This window comes from Loxodonta africana, chromosome 10 (genome assembly GCF_030014295.1).
Source record: "Loxodonta africana isolate mLoxAfr1 chromosome 10, mLoxAfr1.hap2, whole genome shotgun sequence".
Classification (NCBI taxonomy): domain Eukaryota; kingdom Metazoa; phylum Chordata; class Mammalia; order Proboscidea; family Elephantidae; genus Loxodonta; species Loxodonta africana.
Genome location: NC_087351.1, coordinates 30678893 through 30699297, shown reverse-complemented (window position 1 = coordinate 30699297; position 20405 = coordinate 30678893). Strand labels below are relative to the sequence as shown.

The following is a 20405-nucleotide window of genomic DNA, read 5'->3' as shown; positions in this document are numbered from 1 at the left end:
TCGATTCCTTATGATCTGGTCCAAAACAAAAGCTGAGGAGAGCCCAGGGAAGGGGTTAATGCAAACAGATGGCCATGAGTCCAACATTGCCCTCTTTCCTAGTCTCCAGGCCCAGGGATAGCGAGCAACATGGAGAATTCCACTGGCTTTGGCAGATCAGCCTCAACAGGATCATTAAATGGCTTCTGTCTTAGTCATCTAGTGCTGCTATAACAGAAATACCACAAGTGGATGGTTTCAACAAATGGAAGTTTATTCTCTCGCAGTCTAGTAGACTAAAAGTCCAAATTCAGGGCGTCTTCTCCAGGGGAAAATTTTCTCTCTGCTGGCTCTGGGGGAAGATCCTTGTCATCAATCTTCCCCTGGTCAAGGAGCTTCTCAGGAGCAGAGCCAAAGAATGGGCTCTGTTCCCAGCACTGCTTTCTTGCTAGTATAAGGTCCCCAACTCTCTGCTTACTTCCCTTTCTCTTTATTCCTTGTAAAATAAAACCTGATGCAGGCCACATCCCAGGGAAACTCCCTTTACATTGGATCAGGTTTGTGTCCTGAGTAAGGATGTTATCCTCCACCCTAATCCTCTTTAACATAATCTAATCTCGCCTGCCTCGTTAACCATAGGCAGAGATTAGGATTCACAACACATAGGAAAATTACATCAATCACAAAATGGAGGACAACCACACAATACTGGGAATCGTGGCCTAACCAAGTTGACACATATTTTTGGAGGAAAGGATTCAATTTATGACAGCTTCCAACATTGACAATGGCATATCTAAGATTCAAATTCCCACCCAGATCCATTCTACTCCAAGGACAATGCTTTTTCCACTAGCCAGTAAGTAGAGCACGGACCTTGGAGTGTTGCAAATCTGGGTAGGTCAGGGTGACAGGGGCCAGGATGAGTCTCAGACTGAACTCTTCTAGATAGGTTTCTATGCACATCAAGGGTATTTTTTAAGGGTTTCTTTCTTTGGGCTTTTCTCTGGCCAGAGGTCCTATAGATGGACGAACTTCAGGGATACTAAAATGAAGTAACTAGGTTGGTGACTCTCATCCTATCTAATCAGTCACCAATTCTTATTAAATGTTTTTTACCTTGTCTTACAAATGCATTGTTTTCTTTCCACTCCTATTGCTTCCACCCTTTTTCAAGTCCTTGTCATCTCATGTCTGGATGACTACCCTAGCTTCTAAATGGCTTCTTCCTCAAGTCTAATACTTTACCCCCACCCACTGCATAAGCAGATTAATTTTCACAAAACTGTTTTTTTCTACGCATTACTCCTGCTTGGGAATGTTCTATGGCTCTTCATTGCCAAACCTTTTTGCCTGGCATTCAAGGACCTACACAATTTAGCCCAAATCTACCTTACCAAATATCACCCACCTCTCACCAAAGTATTCTTCAGCTCTCCGTGGGCCATAATGGCATAATCATCATACTCTTGAGAGGCTACCTGCTAGTGGAAAGAGCATAGTTCTTGGAGTGGAATGGATCTGGGTGGGGATTTGAATCTTTTGTCATTTGCTAGCTGAGTGGTCTTGGGAAAGTCACTAAATATCTCGGAGCTTCAGTTTCCTCATCCGTACAACAGGGACAATACTTTTACAGAATTGGGGGATGATACACGGGAAGCATTTTACACATAGTAGTATTTTTTTTTTTTTTAGTATTTTTTTTTAGCTAGTATTCAGTTCTTCACAGTAATTTGTGTATTTGTGTATTTCTACCTTCAAACTTTCCCTCATGCTCTCTCTCAGCCTGGATAGAAAGCCCCTTCCTCTACTCAAATATTCCATGGGTGCACTCCTCATAGGGTGATTCACTCTATGAACAGAGCCCTTTCCTCCTCTGAATTATAGTCAGATAATGGTTCCCAACCTGTGGTCTGAGGCCTCCTAGGGGAAGGTTTCTGAATTATTGATGGGGTCCTGGAATCCATATGTACACGGAGCATTAATCATCAACTGAGTAAAGAACATGTCTTGCACAAGTAGCTCTTACTATATATACAGTTGTGATTCTCAGAGTACTGTACAAACTTGTTTCAAAGTATGGCTGAATTCATCATTTGTCTTTAGGTGTTTTCTCAGTCAGGAAATACTAATGCCATCACATAGGCAGAGAAATCACTGATCTCCCACTTGAAAAGGGTGAGAAACTACTGCTATAGTAAGACTTATTGTCTAAACGATTGATCTTTTATATATATATATATATACACATAATTTTTCTTGATTTTCTCTGTGTTTATACCTCCCCTCAACAGTGTGATTCATAATTTCCAGAGAGGGTATAGCTAGACTTTAACACTTCCTTAAATTCCTCATATCATCTACACAGTGACTTGCACACAGCAGGTACTTAACAGTGCTGCTTAATTGAAGGTATAGTTTGACTCTGCTTCTGGCCCATGGGAAGTTGGGCCATTTACACCAGGGCCAGGACCAGGAGCTCCCCTGAGAAGGAGGAACCATATCTTAGACAGAATCAGCCTCACTTCTGCCTGCAGAGGCCCGGGGCCCTTAGGCCTAGGAAGCAAACAGATCCCAGTGGAAATTTCCCACCTCCTCCCTGCCCCAGGCCCCTGCTCAGGCCCCTTATCAGGTTCCCCCTGAGTCATCCTGACCCAGAGACTAATTTAGATGCTGGAACCTCCAGGTCTCCCTCCCTCCACCACTCCAAGTAAGACTACTTTAGACACTTCAGAGAAAGTTGCAGGCAAAAGTTCTCTAGACTCTCTTTCTTCCCCAGTTCTACTAGAGCTTTTGAAATCTCTCTCTTTTTCTGTGGATCTGTACTACGTTCCTAATGCCAGCAGGCTTTTCCCTGTCCAGGAGAGTGTTAAACAGGGATCCAGAGGCATGAAGGAGCTAGAGGAGCCAAGACGCCCGCTTCTGTGCCAGTTTATAAGGGAAATAGTTATGGAGGAAGTGGGGGAAAGCAATAGAGGAAAATTGAGGAATGTAAGAGGCCCTTCAGATTTGGGGGAGTTGAAGGCTGAGTTTGATCTGACCAGTTCTCCTACTCTGGGTCACCGCCTCCCTCTTGGCCCCTCCTTCTTTCCAATAGACTCTGCCAAGTGGGGATGAAAGGGGCATTGATGTTCCTTGGACGGGGGGAGTGTTGCGGGTGGCGGTTCCCAGGCAGGGGGGGAGGGCAATTTGGGGGTCTTGGGGGGGCAGTCTGTGCAGGCGTTGCAGTTGGCAGCCCCAGTTCCATTGGCCATTGTTCCGAACTGGCTAGATGCCCAGCCCCCAAAATGGCAACTTAGGAACCAGGCTGAAGAGGGACGGGGGGGGGGGAGGGGGGCTGGGATCCTGTCGGGGGCGGGAGCGCGGAGGCAGAAGGGGGCAGGTGGGAAGGAATTCAATCTGATTTCGTTTTGCCTAAGACAACTTTGAATGCCCGTAGTCACCTCAGCCATCCCATTCCAGGTGGTCTTTCTCTGAGGGGCACAGGGCCAGTGAGGAGACTGGGATGGCAAACCACCCAGGCAGGCACGGAGAGACACGGCGGTCCCTAAGGCACGATCGTCTGGGCATTGCAATTCAGCCAGGCCAAGCTGGTCTCGCCCTCCTTCTCTGCGCCGGATTGGGAGGGGTTAGCGCCAAAGCCACAGGGTCTCTTGGGTCCCAGCCCGGGACACTGCGTCCTCCCCAAACCCCCACTCCACCCCCTCATGGCTAACCCCGCCCCTGCGCCTGTTTACCCAGGAGTCAGAGTCCTTGGGGGTCCCCGGCCCCTCCTCCACCCCCCCTTGGGGCCTTGACCCGGGAGTCCCCGTTGGCCATCCTCCCCCCCCCACCCCGCCTGAGATCTCCCTCTATTTATAGCGGCCCCCCGCGCTCCTCGCCCCCCCGCCTTGTTTTCCAACTTCTCTCGGAGCAGGCGTCGAGACGCAGCAGAGAGGAGGTACCAGGACCCTGGGCGCCCCGGAGTCGGAGCACCCGCGTCGTCGACGCCCCTGCACCCGCCGCTGGCACACCTGCCCCTCCCAGCGGGCGAGACCCCCGCCTCCTCTGCCGAGATTCCCGTCCACCTCCTCTTTCCTTAACCAAGTTCTCTGTTTCCGGGCGGGCGGAGTCGAAATCTTTGGGTGTTAGCACCCTGGGTTTGTCTGCCCACCTCTCCGCCTCTACCCCTGAGTCTGGGGGCGAGGGAAAGAGCCAGAGTGCGACAGGCAGATCCAGGTCACGGCTGGGGGCTGTGTTGAGGGGTGGGCGTGGGGGGATTCTCCGCAGGGCTGAGGGATTCCTCCACAGCGCCCACCGTCCCCTTGGGGCGGATGTTGTGGGGAAGCGCGAGCGCAGGCTGCAAGCTTTCCTGAGTTCCCTCGCGCCCCAGCACCGCCCCACCCGGAGCCGCAGGCCGCCCGAGGCGGAGTAAAGGGGGGCGTGTTTACAGGGGTCCGGGGCGGGTCTGCCGGGAGCTGTGGGCGGGTGGGCGGGCCGGGGCGGGCCGGGGGCGGGTCTATGGGGAGTCCGAGCCGGGGCGGGCCGGAGAGTCAAAGGCAAGTGAAGGTGGAAGCGGCCGCGGCGGCAGCAGGTAGGGGGAGGGGCAGCGAGGGGCCGTGGGGCCTGCGCGGCGCAGGCCCGGCCCGGGGGCCCTTTGATCCTGATAGCCCGGGCTGACGGCTCGGGGGCAGGGGCCAGCAGGGAGCCTGCGCTCGGCCGCTGCGCACAAAGGCGGAGGCTCGGCGAGCCGTGGAGCGTGTTTGGGGCGGGCGCGAGGCTGGGTCGAGCGTCCAGGTCACTCGGCGCCAGGCGCGCGAGGCTGTCGGCCGGTCCCCACGCAGACTGGCAGCGTGTGCAGATTCATACCGGCCCGTTTGGTCCCATCCCTTCCACCCATCCCTTCCCAGCTGGCGCTCGGCCACCGCGGGCCGTCGGGGGAGGTTGGAAGGAGCTTGTGGGACTGTTCTCCCCCTTCCCGTCCCCGTTTCTCCACTTGCAGAACCTACACGGAGACTAGATTAGGTGGAGGACTGAAGCGACACGAGGCTTTTTTGTTTGTTATTAAATGGTGGAGGGAAACAGCCATGCTTTGCTACCTCATCTCACCCGAGAACTGTCAAAAATCCTGGGGATCTCCTCGCCCCCCCTTCTAGTTTGCAGATAGGAAACTGAGGCAAGAGTCGTTACTGACTGGGCCAAGGTCACACTGGTGGCGACAGAGTTGGGAATCCAGAGGTTCTGACAAGCCACGCTCTTCCCTCCACATCAGCACTTCCTTCTCTCCACCCCCAGCCGGGACTGATAAACCTGCTCTCTGCCTGCAGGCCCCTCTGGCCTGTATTGATTCTCGTTGAAGCTTAGGGATGAGTGTTCTCTGGACCCCTGTGGCAGAGATTGGGGAGGGTTAGTGACCCGGGGGAGGGTTAGTGACCCCGGGAGTCTGGGTTAGGGCTGAGGCGCTCTGTCCCTAAAAGACCCAGGCTCTGGCTTCCATGTCGTTTACCTTATTGCTGTGTTTTCACAGACCCCAGAGCCAGAAGAACCCTGACCCCTAACCGCACTGCATCCAGCCAATAGGAGGTCAGTAAGTGACCCCACCCCTGGGCTTCTGTCTTCTCCCTCTGAGGGTCTGCACAGGTGTTCTGCTCCTCACCAGCCCCACTAATGTGGAATGTCTGCTTGTTTATTCACAGTTAGGGGGGAGTGCCTTGAGAGGAAGAGAGACAGGGTAGGCTGGACAGAGATGCCTCCCACCCTTGGTCATATATTCTGGCCTTTTTTGGCCCCTTCCCCTTTGAGCTGCTGACCCTGGGGCTTTAGCTGAAGGTGACAGTCAATACCCTGTCCTTTGGTATCTTTGGAATACTCAGTCCCTGAGCCATGAGTTTTACCCCCTATCTAACTGGTAGTGTGGGGTGGCCCCTAAATATAGCCTGGGAAACCTGAGCTGTGTGGTTGCCCCACCCTGGTATTTCTATGCAGGATGAGGGTGTTGAGGGGGCAGCAGTGGGGGTGGCCAGTCTGGAGAGAAGTGGTGTCCAGACTCCTTTTCCACAGCCCCTCTTCCACTTGGCCTGGAAATGGAGCTGGAGGCAGGAATGTTTGCGTGTGTGCAGTAGGGTGCCTCCTGGGCCCCTCTGCACCCTGCATTGTGCTGAGAGGCGTGAGGGTGGTGGGGGTGAAGGCAGCCTTCGCCAGTCTTCTTGTTGTCTCAACCTGCCAGGCCACCATGGCGGAGCTGCAGGAGGTGCAGATCACAGAGGAGAAGCCGCTATTGCCAGGACAGGTGCCCAAGGCTGCCAAGGTTAGTAGAGACCCTTCGACTCCTCATGCTTAATTCCAGACCGCCAAGCATCTCCTTTATCTCCTGCCTTCCCACGTCCACTGACCTCATTCTAACCCACTCCGCTACTTTCTCCAGCTCTACCTATGTCTCTCTCCCCATCCACTGCAATTGGGAGTCCAGGCCCTTTCCTGTCACTACACTAACCTTCATCCTTTCCATGTCTCTTTTTGTCAATCTCTTTCTGTCTTTGGCCTCTCTTTGTCTGTCTCTCCATCTGTGACTCTCTGTGGTTGTGTGTTTCTGCGTGTGTCTATCTGTGTGTGTCTCTCCAGGAGGCTGAGTTAGCTGCCCGAATCCTCCTGGACCAGGGACAGGTAACAGCTTGGAGTGGTCCCAGGGTGGGAAGAGGGGCTCTCTCCTCTCCCCCAGTCCAGAGAGGGCCCCTACGTGTCTCTTTCTCTTCTCTTTGCTTCCTTTCCTTCTATTCCAGTCCTTTCCCTTCCCCATCTCTCCCCTCTTGTTCCTTTCTTTTCCTTTTCAGAGTTCCCTGGTTCTCTCCACTCTTTCATTACTGTTTTGCACCCACAAACTCATTCCATGGTCATATTTTGCTAAACTAAATTCTTGATGACCCTATTTTTAACTGTTTCCTTTCCTCTTTCTCTCCCCCAAGCCCCCGAACTCCATGACTTTTGCAGGGCTCTGAACCTGGTTGGGTCCTGTTTGTATCCCTGTTGAGAATTTGCGTTTTTAACAAGTATTCCCAGGAAGTTATACATAAGAATCAGCGGCTGAACCAAAAAAATCCATTGCTGTCGAGGCTATTCCGACTCAGAGCGACCCTATAGGACAGAGTAGAACTGCCCCATATGGTTTCCAAGGAGCACCTTATGGATTCAAACTGCTGACCTTTTGGTTAGCAGCTGTAGCTCTTAACCACTACACCACCAAGAATCAGCTGGGGGTCTTGTTAAACCCTAGATTCTGATTCAGGATATCTGGGGTAGAAATGCAAATTTTCTGCAGGGAACTTGTTAGAAGTGCAAATTCTCAGGAGGGAGTTAGCAGCCAAGCTCTTAACCACTGCACTACCAGGCTTTCCTCCTACCTGATGGTGACCTGTTTTCCTGCAGACTCACTCAGTGGAGACCCCTTACGGCTCCGTCACTTTTACTGTCTACGGCACCCCCAAACCCAAGCGTCCAGCGATACTCACCTACCATGATGTGGGACTCAACTGTAAGGACCTTCACTCCCCCTCCCACTCCTTTCTCTGAAGAGGCTGGGGGGAAGGGGAAGGGTAAGAACCCAGTGTGAGGGTGAGGGGTCAGTGTGGGCAGGAAGGCAGCCATTTGGCTTAGCAAGGAGAAGCTCTCTCCTTGCCTGACTGCGGCGTGACAGAAAAAGGGTAGGTTCTGACCCAGGGGACACTTTTCCCTGTCTGACTCTCCTGTTGGGGTGATGTGGGTTCTCTTTAGATAAGACCTGCTTCCAGCCCCTGTTTCAGTTTGGGGATATGCAGGAAATCATTCAGAACTTTGTGCGGGTTCATGTGGATGCCCCTGGAATGGAAGAAGGGGCTCCGGTGTTCCCTTTGGGGTAAGAATTAGGTCCTTATCCTGTGACCAGCCTGGGGCACAGGGCCGGTGTGGGGAAGGTTGAGCCGGGAAAGAAGGGAAGCATGGAGGGCAGTGGTGACTGGGGAGAAGATGAGTGGGGTGTTTTGAGGTGGGGGGAAGTGGGGACAGGTTGGTATCTTTCTTAACATTCTCATCTTCCCCAGATATCAGTACCCGTCCCTGGATCAGCTTGCAGACATGATCCCTTGTATCCTGCAGTACTTAAAGTGAGAAGCCTGGGGACCCCTCCAAACCAGACTTCCCCTTTCCCACACAAGGAGACCCTTGGAACTCCTGAACCCACCATAGTTCCTGGGCTAGTTCTCGTCTCTGGCCTAGATATAGCCTTCCTCCTCTCTGCTCCCACCTTGAATGCTGCTGAGAGGAGGGGGAGTAGGTTTAGAAAATTGGCTGGAGTCAGCAGAGTAGCCTTAGTGCTTGGCCTTGCTTCAGGCTAAGGAGGGGCTTCTCTGATCAGGAAGCAAAGGAGGAAGAGGATGGGGTAATACAATCCCTGAGGAACCAGGTAGACCTGTCTCATCCTTCCCCTTTCCCCCACACACCTGGGGGAACTGGGAGCCCGGTGTGTGTGTGTGTGTGTTAGTGACTCTTGGGTCCTACTTTTGACTTGGCTTTTTTCCTAGGAACCACAGCCCTGTGCCGTTCTGGTTCACCTCTTTGCCATTTCTCCCATTCTCCCTGTTGTTCACTAAAGCTGTGTCCTCTTTCACGTCTTGCTTAAAGTTCCCTTTTTCCCATTCCTCTAGAGGAACCAGGAACTAAAACAAAACAAGTTGAACTAGCTCCTGAAAAATGAGAATGGCAAAGAGCTATGTAGGAAAACAGTGTGCCTTGTGTTGGGTGGGTGGATGGGTGTTTCTTTTCCAGATACTAGCTCTCAAAGAGGGAGCTGAGGATAGACTCCAGGGATCTACATTGATTACCAATGCCAGTCTTTAGCTCCTTGGAATCTTCCTTTTTCACCATTCCCCAAAGGAAGGTCACTTTCTATCCTTTGTGCCCACAGCCTTGGGAAGGAGGGTGAGAAGTTTGGTGAGGCTGGACTGTAGCGGGTCTTGGACATCAGGGCCCATTAGGCATGCATTTCCCTCTCACAGTTTCTCTACCATAATTGGAATTGGTGTTGGAGCTGGAGCCTACGTCCTGTCGCGATATGCTGTAAGAAATAAAAACTCCCAGAAGAGGGAAAGGAGGGTTCAGGGCCTGTGGCAGACTGATAAGGACAGTATCGTTTACTACTGTGTGTTTGGGGAGGGGAAGCAAGTGTGAGGGAGGGGAGGTAGGCCCTAGGGGAGTCCAAGACGGAGTGGAGCTCATGCCCTGTCTCTGTTTCCCCTCCTGCCCGCAGCTTAACCACCCAGACACAGTTGAGGGCCTTGTCCTCATCAACATTGATCCCAATGCCAAGGGTTGGATGGACTGGGCAGCCCACAAGGTTTGGAGGGACTTGTGTGCTGAGATCCAGGGTGGGGATTCCCCTTGTATGGGTCCACCTAAGCTTCATCAACATACCTGAATAGCCTCTGAACTTAAAGGAAGAAAAGGAGGTGGTGATGGGGCAGAGAAGTGAGGCTGTGTCATTGGACCCACCAAGACGAGGCTGGTCACTCTGCCTGGGTTTCTTCTTCCCATAATGCCCTGAGTCATATCTCATCTGCCCCTTTCCTCACAGCTAACTGGCCTCACCTCTTCCATTCCGGAGATGATCCTTGGACATCTCTTCAGCCAGGTAAGTAGTTGTGGAAGCTGGAGGGAGTAGAGGGGACCAGGAGGGACTTGAATGCTTGGAGTGACTGCCCTAGGTGGGACAGGATCTGAACAAGGAAGAAGGCTTGCCTCCTCTCATCTGGTATCTCTGGGTTTCTCTTCCGATCCCTAATTTTCCTCCCTCTTCTCTGCTTCAGGAAGATCTGTCTGGAAATTCTGAGTTGGTACAAAAGTATAGAAATATTGTTACGCATGCACCCAACCTGGAGAACATTGAACTGTACTGGAACAGCTACAACAAGTGAGTGGGCAGTGTGTGTGGGCGCACATGATAGTGCTGTAGAACCGGTGACTGGGGCCACAGGGAGGCACAGAGGAAGAGAGGAAAACCTGGGAAGCACGCGATGTACAAGGAGGGTAGAATTTAGTGTGCAGCTGGGGCAGCTCCAGGGTAGACCTCATTTACCTCCTTTAGACTTTTGGATTCTCAGAAGTAAGATGATCTCCTGTCTTTCTACTCCTCCAGCCCCTTCACTGCCCTTTGATCAGGATCTGGGGCACTACCCAGGTCGTGCTTGGGGCCTGCTTGCCACCTTCCCCTTTGGTTCCCACTTTTTTTTTTTTTTGGTTCCCACTTTTAATCACTAATATTGGACCACTATTTTTGGGAGGAAGAGACTTTCATGGGGAAGATAGTTTGCATCTCGATGGGTAGCATTGCCTGCCTAAAATTTCCACTCCTCTTTTAACCCCTCTCTAGCCGCCGAGATCTGAACTTTGAGCGTGGAAGTGATATCACCCTCAAGTAAGACTTTAAGAGATAAAACTATGCCCCATTCCCTGAATCTTCCCTAGGTATTTATACCCTTACAAGAAAGAGGGTCTCTTGCCAGGGAATTTCCTTGTCATCTCCCACCCAATCCTATTTAGCATATCATCACCCCTAGGCCTCCCCCCTTTAAATCTTCTTGGTGAGGTCAGTAGGATTCAGAAGACTGTTTCCTCTTTGGAGCCAGACATTTTTCCAGCTGCTGTTTTGGGAAGAGGTAGGTGAGTGAGTGCCAGGGGTTCACCACCTCCTCCCCGACACTGTGCCCTCAGGTGCCCTGTGATGCTGGTGGTAGGAGACCAAGCACCTCATGAAGATGCAGTGGTCAGTAGGGAAGTTTGGGGTGGGTGAGGGAGGGCTGGAATCCCTAGTGTGGTGGTCAGAGGGGTATCTTGCCAGGGGCCAAGCTCCGTTTGGAACAAGAAGAGTAACTTTGGGTAATGAAGAGTTTGATTACTGGCGGGGGGAGGGGGGTGCAGAGCAGTGGGGAGCAGGGAATGGTAGGGGGCTGGTAGGAAAGGGACTGGAGGGGAGGGGCCAGAGGGAGTATGACCTCATTCATTCAGCTCCCTACTTACTCTAGGTGGAATGTAACTCAAAACTGGACCCCACCCAGACCTCTTTCCTCAAGGTCAGTAATCCTACTCAGTGCCCAGCTTGACTCCTGCCCCAGGTCCTCACCCTTATATTCTTTCTACATTCAGCTTCTAGGCTTCTAGGGCCCTGCATGGGAACAAATGGGATAAAAAAAAAAATAAATAAAAAACCAAGGGGCTGGAGTGAGGAAGCTAGGGAAGAGAGACCTTGTCCTACCCTGTGTGTGGTTCATTTCTTTACATGTGTGTCATTCTTTCTGGGTGTCTCTCTTCTGAACAGATGGCTGACTCCGGAGGTCAGCCCCAGTTGACTCAGGTGAGTATCCCTGCCTTCCATGGGATTGGGGGGGGGGGCAGTGGGGAGGTGGGATAGGATATTAGTGGCACTGAACTCTTCCCTTTGCCTTATACCTCATGCCCACATGTGCCATGACCTTGGGCTCCAGCTTAGCTTCTAACCTCACCCCACTGAATCCCTCTCATCATATTTCCACAGCCAGGCAAGCTGACTGAAGCCTTCAAGTACTTCCTGCAAGGCATGGGCTACAGTGAGTATGGGGTCAGAGGCCATCATGAGGACAAGGGATTGCTGCACAGGAGGAGGGATGGGAACCAAGGGGTTGGACCATTTTAGACTGATTCCTGGACTCATCACCATCTGCCAAGTCAAGCTCATTGTCCCCCTGGCCCTAGTCAGAACCCTCATCTCTACCCATGCACCCTACTCTGAGTTGCCAGCCTCCTTCCCCATCTCCTTTCTGACTGCCTGGTTATCCTTCTTTCTCCACAGTGGCCTCTTCCTGTATGACTCGCCTCTCCCGGTCTCGCACTGCCTCCCTGACCAGTGCAGCATCCACTGATGGCAACCGCTCCCGTTCTCGAACCCTGTCCCAGAGCAGCGAGTCTGGGACTCTCCCTTCAGGGCTTCCGGGCCACACCATGGAGGTCTCCTGTTGAATGGCTCTTGCTGCCCTGGTGTGGGACCCAGCCCTCACCTCCCTTAGCGCTAACCTGGGAGGTGCATCAGGGCACTGGGCCAGAGTGAGCAAGGGAAGATGGGCAGATCACATGTGGAGACAACCTTGATCTTTGATTGCTACCCTAACCTTGACCTCTAACCTGTGATTCCCTCCAGGTCCTGGGAGAGATGCCCTAATATCTGTTACAGACCCGGACCCCTAAATTACTCTACCTCCCCCCATTTTGGTATAGGGTGGAGAGGGCACTCATCCCCGCTCCCTGTTCTAGGTGTCCTTAGGTGAGGGATAAGAGGCTGTTATTGTCCATGGTGCCTCCATCAGACTCTTCCTACTTATCTCATATTTGCAAGGGGGAGGGAGCTTAGGTCTGAGGCTCTATTCACCAAAGCTGTTACGGCTTCTCATTATGGGCCCAAATGAATGTGTCTCAGGGGGAGGCTTGCTGGTGGATTAGTGGCCCTCAGGATGTGATAGGAACATCCAGTGTATGAAAAGGAAGTTGGAATAGGAGGTGGTGGGTAAAGAATGAGTATGGGGAAGGACTGGAGCTAGGGCAATACAAGGGGGCCTGGGGCCATTTGGCTGCACTAACTTTGGTAGCTGTCAGTGTACATCTAGCATGGGATGGGGGAAGGAGTCAAGCTTGGGCCGGCCTGCTTGGGGCTTGGCATAGGGGTGGGAAGGGTTGCCCTGGGGCTCTGACCACACGGAAATGTGTGGAGGGTGCCCTCCTGTCTCCCACAACTCCCGCTGTAACAATAAACTAGAGGAATCTGAGCACCGTTATTCTTTGTCTGGGTATGCCTGCATCATGCCTCTTTCCCTCTCTGCCCACTTCTCCCACTCGCTTCTCAAAATGACATAAGCCACGAGAGAAGGCTGATGTAGCATAGACACGTTGTAAAATGTGACCATGTAAGTCACTGACCCCTGTTCCAATAGAAAGGTATTGTTCTTGGGTCTGATAGCCAACATTTTCAAGCTCAGGAGAGAGGGGCCACTTAGATGAGTTCCTTATTGGTTATGGATCTCTGAGAAATGCCACAGGATTTCAGAGATGCCACCAACATCATGATTTTAGAGAAGGAAATATAGACAAGCAACTAAAGTGCCAAACAACATCTTGCGGCCCACCTTGCAGGATCCTTCCTAGGGGTCACCTAAACTCTGTTTAGATAGATTCAGCATAATCCATGGATCAGGGCTCATGCAGTTACTATAGGGTTGGGCTGCTCCTAGTTCACTCCATGCTAAAGACTTTCAGGAGGGAGGGTCACAGCAAAAAGGATTTCCTCTTGGGAATTCCTGCTCCCCCAGGGGATCCAAGAGATCTGGAGCACATTAGACTTTGTGGTTCTCTTGAGAAGTTTTTAAAAAAATATGAACAATTACCATCCAGAGGACTTCAGGTATGTTGCAACTTTGCAGGCTGATCCTTGGGCTCTTGAAGCCCAACAGTAAAAATGAGAAGGCACTTCGTAGCATCATTGGCAAGGGTACTGTGGATGGAATATTACTAAGGTCATTTGCCAGATTGCTTTATAGAAACCCCACAGGCAGCTTGATGTCTAGAGCTGACACACTGACTGGTACAGAAGTGGGGCATGGAATACATTCTTGAGTCTTGAGCATTTCACCACTCTATCCCATAGGACCAAGACTATTTTAAATGTAATAGGCCAGGAAGCCTAGTGGCGCAGTGGTTAAACATTCAGCTGCTAACCAAAAAGGTCACCAATTGAAAGCTGCTCCTTGGAAACCCTTTGAGGCAGTTGTACTCTGTCCTATAGGGTCACTAAGAGTCGGAATCGACTCCAAGGCAGTGGGTTTTGTTTTTGTTTTTTTTTTTTAGGCTGGAGTCATAATGGGTGCAGGGTGATGGGTGACCACAGGGTTGTGGAGCTATTGGATGGTTGCCTAAACCAGAGTGGCCACATACAGGGCACACAGCAAAGAGTGCTTAAATACCACAGTAAGGAAAACAAGGCGTAATTGGAATCATTGGGGTCAACTAGCCCCTAGGAAAAACAGAAAAGGCAAAGAGCTACAATATTTACAGGCAATAACAGCTGTTGTGCATTATGAGAGGGAAGGCACGTCTTGTCTGCACATTTGCCTAAAGAGAGAGCAAGGTAATCTTCAGAAATGGGAGCGCATTACATATGTGCGTGTGGTGTTAGTATCTATCTCCCCTATAGATTTCTCTGCATAAGAAAGCCAAGACAGAGAGAGAGCGATGCCCTCTGCTGGGAAGAAGGGTGAGGGGGCTTACTGTCCTTGACTGACCTCCCTTTGTTGGTCCTAGACACTCTAGCCCATGGGGACACAGTGCCTCCCTGTGGTTGCCATGGAGGAACTTTCTCCAGTTCCTAATTCCCTGTTTGTCCTGTTCTACAGCCTGTTTTTTGTGGTTCTGTGCAGTAGCTGTATGGCGAAGTCACAATGTCATGGCCAGCAGCCCCTTCCCTTTCTCAGGATCAGAGCTCAGAGGCTCCGAGGAGGGAGTTTGTGGTTGACTTTATAGAAGCTGAACCACAAACTATTTTTTGTCTCTGCTTAAGACTTAGGACTCCTGTTTCTCTCTTCTCCTCATTCTTAAGGAATGTAGGTGCTTCCCAGACTTTAGGGACAAAAGTCCTAAAGAGGACTAAATGGGTTGGAGAATTAAACTAGAAGAATGCAGTGAGAAGAATCTGTGGTTCAGCTCAAAAACTCTAGATTGGTGAAGAGATTTTAAAGGGCGATTCTCTGAAGGTACATGCAAAAAAGTGGAACTGCAGCAGGAGGGATCGATGTTAAACATTAGAGAGGACTCCTCTCATGGTTAGGAGTCCCTGGGTGGTGCACATGGTTAACATGCTTGCCTACTAACAGGAAGGTTGGAGATTCGAGTCTATCCAGAGGTACCGCAGAAGAAAGGCCATCGGAAACCCTAGGGTGCACAGTTGTACTCTGACATGCACGAGGTTGCCGGGAATTGGAATTGATTCCACGGCAATTGGTTTATTTCTAATGGTTAGGGGAAGTGCAGGAGTGGGAGACACCACCTTTCTAGAGCTATCTTAGAACTAACTGGGAAGTGAGTCAATTCTGACAAGAGGCCTGGTGTCCAAACCAAAAAAAAACCTGTTGCTGTCAAGTCAATTCCAATTCATGGTGACCCTATAGGACGGAATAGAACTGCCCCGTAGAGTTTCCAAGGAACAGTTGGCGGATTCGAACTGTCAACCTTTTGGTTAGCAGCTGTAACTCTCTATGTAATTTGTTTGCAGCCTCTCTCCTCACTAACGTCAGAATTTTCTCAAAATTGCATATGTAGTAAAAGTAGAATGCATTCTGTATTTAACATTCAACAAATCTAAAGCTAGTAACTGAGAACAAACTTAAAATAAAAAAAAATTCTACACCTGGCATGTTTAAGCATCTGTACACCTGGGCCTGGGGGTATGTCTTAGTCATCTAGCGCTGCTATAACAGAAATATCACAAGTGCATGGCCTTAATGAAGAGAAATTTATTCTCTCACAGCCTAGCAGGTTACAAGTCCAAATTCAGGGTGTCATCTCCAGGGGAAGGCTTTCTCTGTCTGTCGGCTCTGGAGGAAGGTCCTTGTCCTCAGTATTCCCCTGCTCGAGTTGCTCCTCAGGCACAGGGACCCTGGCTCCAAAGGATGTGCTCTGCTCCCAGAGCTGCTTTTTTGGTGTTATGAGGTCCCCAACTTTCTGCTGGCGTCCCTTTCCTTTTTACCTCTGAAAGATAAAAGGTGGTGTAGGCCACACCCCAGGGAAACTCCCTTTACAGTGGATCAAGAATGTGCTTGGGTAAGGTTGTTACAATCCCACCCTAATTCTCTTTAACATAAAGTTACAATCACAAAGTGGAGGACAATGGCACAATACTGGAAATCATGGCCCACCAAATTGATATACACATTTTTTGGGGGACGTAATTCAATTCATGACAGGGCACATTACCTGTCTGTACGCTTTTTGCTTCAGCTTTGCTAATGGCAACGGGTGCCTGACCCAGACAGGGGGGGAATGAGCTCGTGTCTGGCTGGTTGTCACACTCACACATACGTGCCCACTCAAATTCTGGCAGCCTTTCCTTGTACTCTATCAGACCTCAGCCAGGAGCAAGGGACTTTTTCCTTCAGTGAGGGCGGCAAGACACTCCAAAATTTCCCTTTAGGAGATGGGCGAAGTGGCAGGAATTCTCTCACAAGAGTTAGTCTGGAGCACCTTGATTTTCTTCCTGCCTCTATCTTGTCCTCAGGTGTTGCTCTCTGGCTCATTTCCCACCGTGCTCTGGGATATTCCCTAAACTCTGGTTTGTCTTTGATTCTATCCTCCACCATTCCATCCCATTTCTTCACGAATTGTCATCCTACCACTGCAATATCCAGATCAAACCCTCAGCTTGTAAGCAAAGGAAAGGTGGAGGGATTCCCAAAGGTTTACTTTAGAGAAAAATTTCTTTTTTTGATTATTGTACTTTAGATGAAGGTTTACAGAACTAGCTTCTCATTAAATGATTAGTACACACGTTGTTTTGTAACATTGGTTAACAGCCCCATGACATGTCAACATTGTCCCTTCTTGACCTTGGGTTCCCTATTACCAGCTTTCCTGTCCCCTCCTGCCTTCTAGTTCTTGCCCCTGGAATGATGTGCCCCTTTAGTCTTGTTTTGTTTTATGGGCCTATCTAATCTTTGGCTGAAGGGTGAACCTCAGGAGCGACTTCATTACTGAGCTAAAATGGTATCTGGGGCCATACTCTTGGGGTTTCTTCAGTCTCTGTCAGGCCAGTAAGTCTGGTCTTTTTTTTTTTTAAATAAGAATTTTGTTCTACATTTTTCTCCAGCTCTATCCAAGACCCTCTATTGTGATCCCTGTCAGAGCAGTCAGTGGCAACCGGGCACCATCTAGTTGTGCTGGACTCATTCTGGTGAAGGCTGTGATAGTTGTGGTCCATTATCCTTTTGGACTAATCTTGGTCTTGTGTCTTTGGTTTTCTTCATTCTCCCTTGCTCCCAATGGGTTGAGACCAGTGGAATATCTTAGTTGTGTGCTCATAAGCTTTTAAGACTCAGACGCTACTCACCAAAGTAGAATGCAGAACATTTGCTTTATAAACTGTTATGCCAATTAAGCTAGATGTTCCCTGAGACCATGGTCCCCACAGCCCTCAGCCCAGTAACTTGGTTCCTCAATTTGGGTGTGTCTATGGAGCTTCCATGACCTTGCCTCGGACAAATTGTGCTCGCTTCCCCAGTATTGTGTACTGTCTTACTCTTCACCAAAGATGTCACTTATCTGTTGTCTATTTAGTATTTTTCCATCCCTACCCCTCACCTCCCTAGTAACCATCAAAGATTGTTTCTTTTTGTGTGTAAACATTTTCATGAATTTTTATAGTAGTGGTCTCATACAACATTTGTCCTTTTGTGATTGCCTTATTTCACTCAGCATAATGCCCTCCAGATTCATCCATGTTGTGAGATGCTTCACAGATTCATTATTGTTCTTTATCATCGTGTAGTACTCCATTGTGTGTATCTACCATAGTTTGTTTATCCATTCATCTGTTGATGGGTATCTAAGTTGTTTCCAACTTTTTGCTATTGTGAACAATGCTGCAGGGAACATGGGTGTGCATATGTCTATTTATGTGGCGGTTCTTATTTTTCTAGGATATATTCCTAGGAGTGGGATTGCTGGATCATACAGTATTTCTACATCTAGCTTTCCAAGGAAGTGTCATATTGTTTTCCAAAATGGTTGTATCATTTTGCATTCCCATCAGCAGAACATAAGAGTTCCAATCTCCCCACAGCTTCTCCAACATTTGTTATTTTCTAATTTTTTTGATTTGTGCCAATAATGCTGGGGTGAGGTGGTATCTCATTGTGGTTTTGATTTGCATTTCCCTAATGGCTAGTGATCATGAGCATTTCCTCATGCGTCTGTTAGCTACTTCAATGTCTTCTTTGGTGAAGTGTCTGTTCATTTCCTTGGCCCATTTTTTAATTGTTTTTTTTTTTTTTTTTTTTGTAGAGCTGTTGGATTTTCCTGTAGATTTTAGAGATTAGACCTTTGTCAGATTTGTCATAGCCAAAAAATTTTCTTCCAGTCTGTAGGTTCTCTTTTCACTGTTTTGGTGAAGTCTTTTGATGAGCGTGTTTAATTTTTAAAAGATCCCAGTTATCTAGCTTATCTTCTGGAGTTTGTGTGTTGTTAGTTATGATTTGTATCCTGTTAATGCCGTGTATTAGGGCCTCTAGCATTGATTCTATTTTTTCTTCTATGATCTTTATAGTTTTTGGTTTTATATTTAGATCTTTGATCCATTTTGAATTAGTTTTTGTGTATGGTGTGAAGTATCGTTCCTTTTTTTTTTTTGCAGATGGACATCCAGTTTTGCCAGCACCGTTTATTAAAAAGACTGTCTTTTTCTCATTCGATGGACTTTGGGCCTGAAGGAACAATTTCTAGGTGGCCCAAATGGAAAGCTGGCACTGGGGAGGAGGGCAGCTGGAGGTCTTAGTCTGATTTTTTTCCTGTTTCAGTATATAAAAAGTGTTTGTGCGGGAGAGGAGAATGAGGGATGGGAAAGGGGGACTGGGATTAAGGAGACTTGAAAATTGTTCCACATAAATTCTCTCGTATTTCAACTAGCTTCCCTTTCTATCCTTTCTCCCATTCTGCATATCCTCTGTCCTATTTTTTCTTTCTCAGCTTTCATCAAACTGCCTTCTTTTACAACTTATCTCTCCCTGAGTCCAGGCTCACTCCTGAGTTGGCTTCTAATCACCACACCCAACTATCTCAGCTCTCCCTTCAACCTTTGGTTTTTGTGCCAGTTCTTATTTCAGCCTTCCTTGTTTCAATCCCCTTCAGAAATCACATTCATCCTCTGCTCCCTTATAGCCTTCTCTGTGTCCTTGCTGTGGTGTCACATCTTTTGAAAATGATCAGAAAATCGTTTCCTTTTCCTGATTCTGAGTTTCTCTGCATTTTTATTATCTCCACAAAGCCATTCTCTAGCCTACTCCAGCTTTTGGTACAATATGGTTCAAACTAAAGGTCGTTCTGGTCCTGGTTGGTAAGAATCCTGGGAAGGCAAAAGGAAATGATACTGGGAAGGAAAGTACTTACGGTTGAAAGAAGAGAAGGCTAAAAGCAAATGCAAGGGCTCCTGGGCCAGAAGAAGGCAAAAAGTGCATGACTCATCCATGTTTGAAATATCCCAACCTCCACGTCATTTACCTCCAATGCTGACACAATCAGTGACCCAGAATCATAGTGAAGAGCCCTGACAGTCTCATGTATTCTTTCTTAAGTCTCCTTTTAACAGTCATACAAATGCTTTGTACTAGATAAGCTCTCCAGCTTCCATATAATCATGTCCTTTCCAATTCATCCCTTCCAAAGTCCCAGCAAGAAGATCACTTAAGTTGAAAGCAGCAGAGGATGGACTGTGTCTTGTTTGCCTCTCTACAACTCTCTGTTCTGCCCTGTGCCCCGTGAGGCTGACCTGTCTGCAGTGTAAAAAAAACCCAGTGTCGTCGAGTACCAGCAGACATTTTTGTTCTCTGGCTTCTGTTCAGGTTTGGCCAATAAGAGACATTGGCAGTAGATCCATGAGTAGGAGAGTGAGGTTATTTTCCTGGGTCCTCCTTGTCAGGTTCCTGCAGATTGGTTGCTTCCCTCTACCAAAGGCCAGTTTTTATTTTTAAATAGAAGTTTTATTGAGATGTAATTTACATAGCATACAATTCACCCATTTAAATTGTTCAATTCAATGTTTTTTTATACATGGATATGTGAAACTATCACAATTTTAGAACATTTTTATCACTTCATAAATAAAACCTGTACCCATTAGCTATCGCCCCAGATATTCCCCCAACCTTAAGCAACCACTAACCCACTGTCTCTATAGATTTGCCTATTCTGTACATTTCATGGAGCCCAGGTGGCGCAGTGGTTAAGAGCTTGGTGGCTAACCAAAAGGTCGACAGTTTGAATCTACCAGCAGCTCCTTGGAAACACTATGGGTCAATTCTACTCTGTCCTGTGGGGACAGAATGCTATGAGTCAGAATTGACTCATTGGCAGAGGGTTTGGTTTTGTATATTCCATATACATGCAATCATATACTATGTGGTCTTTTGTAATTAGCTTTTCACTTAGCATAATGTTTTCAAGGTTGATCTACGTTGTAACATGTATCAGTACTTCATTTCTGTATATGGTGGAATAGAATTCCATTATATGGATATACCACATTTTGTTTATCCATTCACCAGTTGATGGATAGTTGGGTTGTTTACACCTTTTGGCTAGTATGTATAGCACTGCTATGAGCATTTGTGTACAAGTATTTGCATGTGTTTGAATACCTG

The 20405-nt window shown here is 48.8% G+C and overlaps 1 protein-coding gene across 3 annotated transcripts; it reads left to right on the top strand.

Moving 5' to 3' along the window:
• Positions 1–3897: 3897 nt before the first annotated feature.
• On the top strand, positions 3898–12776 carry NDRG2 (NDRG family member 2). 3 transcript variants are annotated; one of them, XM_010600994.3, is made up of 16 exons: positions 3898–3919; positions 5486–5541; positions 6185–6265; positions 7381–7486; positions 7726–7846; positions 8031–8093; positions 8985–9045; positions 9236–9322; positions 9560–9616; positions 9792–9895; positions 10355–10399; positions 10696–10747; positions 11007–11054; positions 11300–11335; positions 11516–11567; positions 11810–12776. In XM_010600994.3, exons 3-16 carry the CDS (start codon positions 6191–6193, stop codon positions 11974–11976), a joined length of 1074 nt encoding a protein of 357 aa, XP_010599296.1. In that variant the 5' UTR covers positions 3898–3919; positions 5486–5541; positions 6185–6190; the 3' UTR covers positions 11977–12776. The 3 variants fall into 3 exon arrangements, with proteins under 3 accessions (XP_010599296.1, XP_023396415.1, XP_003421688.1); XM_023540647.2 differs by lacking the exon at positions 3898–3919 and adding an exon at positions 4046–4197; XM_003421640.3 differs by lacking the exon at positions 3898–3919 and adding an exon at positions 4487–4552.
• The last annotated feature ends 7629 nt before the right edge of the window (positions 12777–20405 follow it).

Bases quoted from the DNA above. Each gene is read 5' to 3' on its own strand.
- NDRG2 (XM_010600994.3), top strand. From the start codon at position 6,191: ATGGCGGAGCTGCAGGAGGTGCAGATCACAGAGGAGAAGCCGCTATTG. The intron at 10,748-11,006 runs GTCAGTAGGGAA...TACTTACTCTAG, and splicing joins CACCTCATGAAGATGCAGTG to GTGGAATGTAACTCAAAACT. The intron at 11,055-11,299 runs GTCAGTAATCCT...TCTTCTGAACAG, and splicing joins CCCAGACCTCTTTCCTCAAG to ATGGCTGACTCCGGAGGTCA.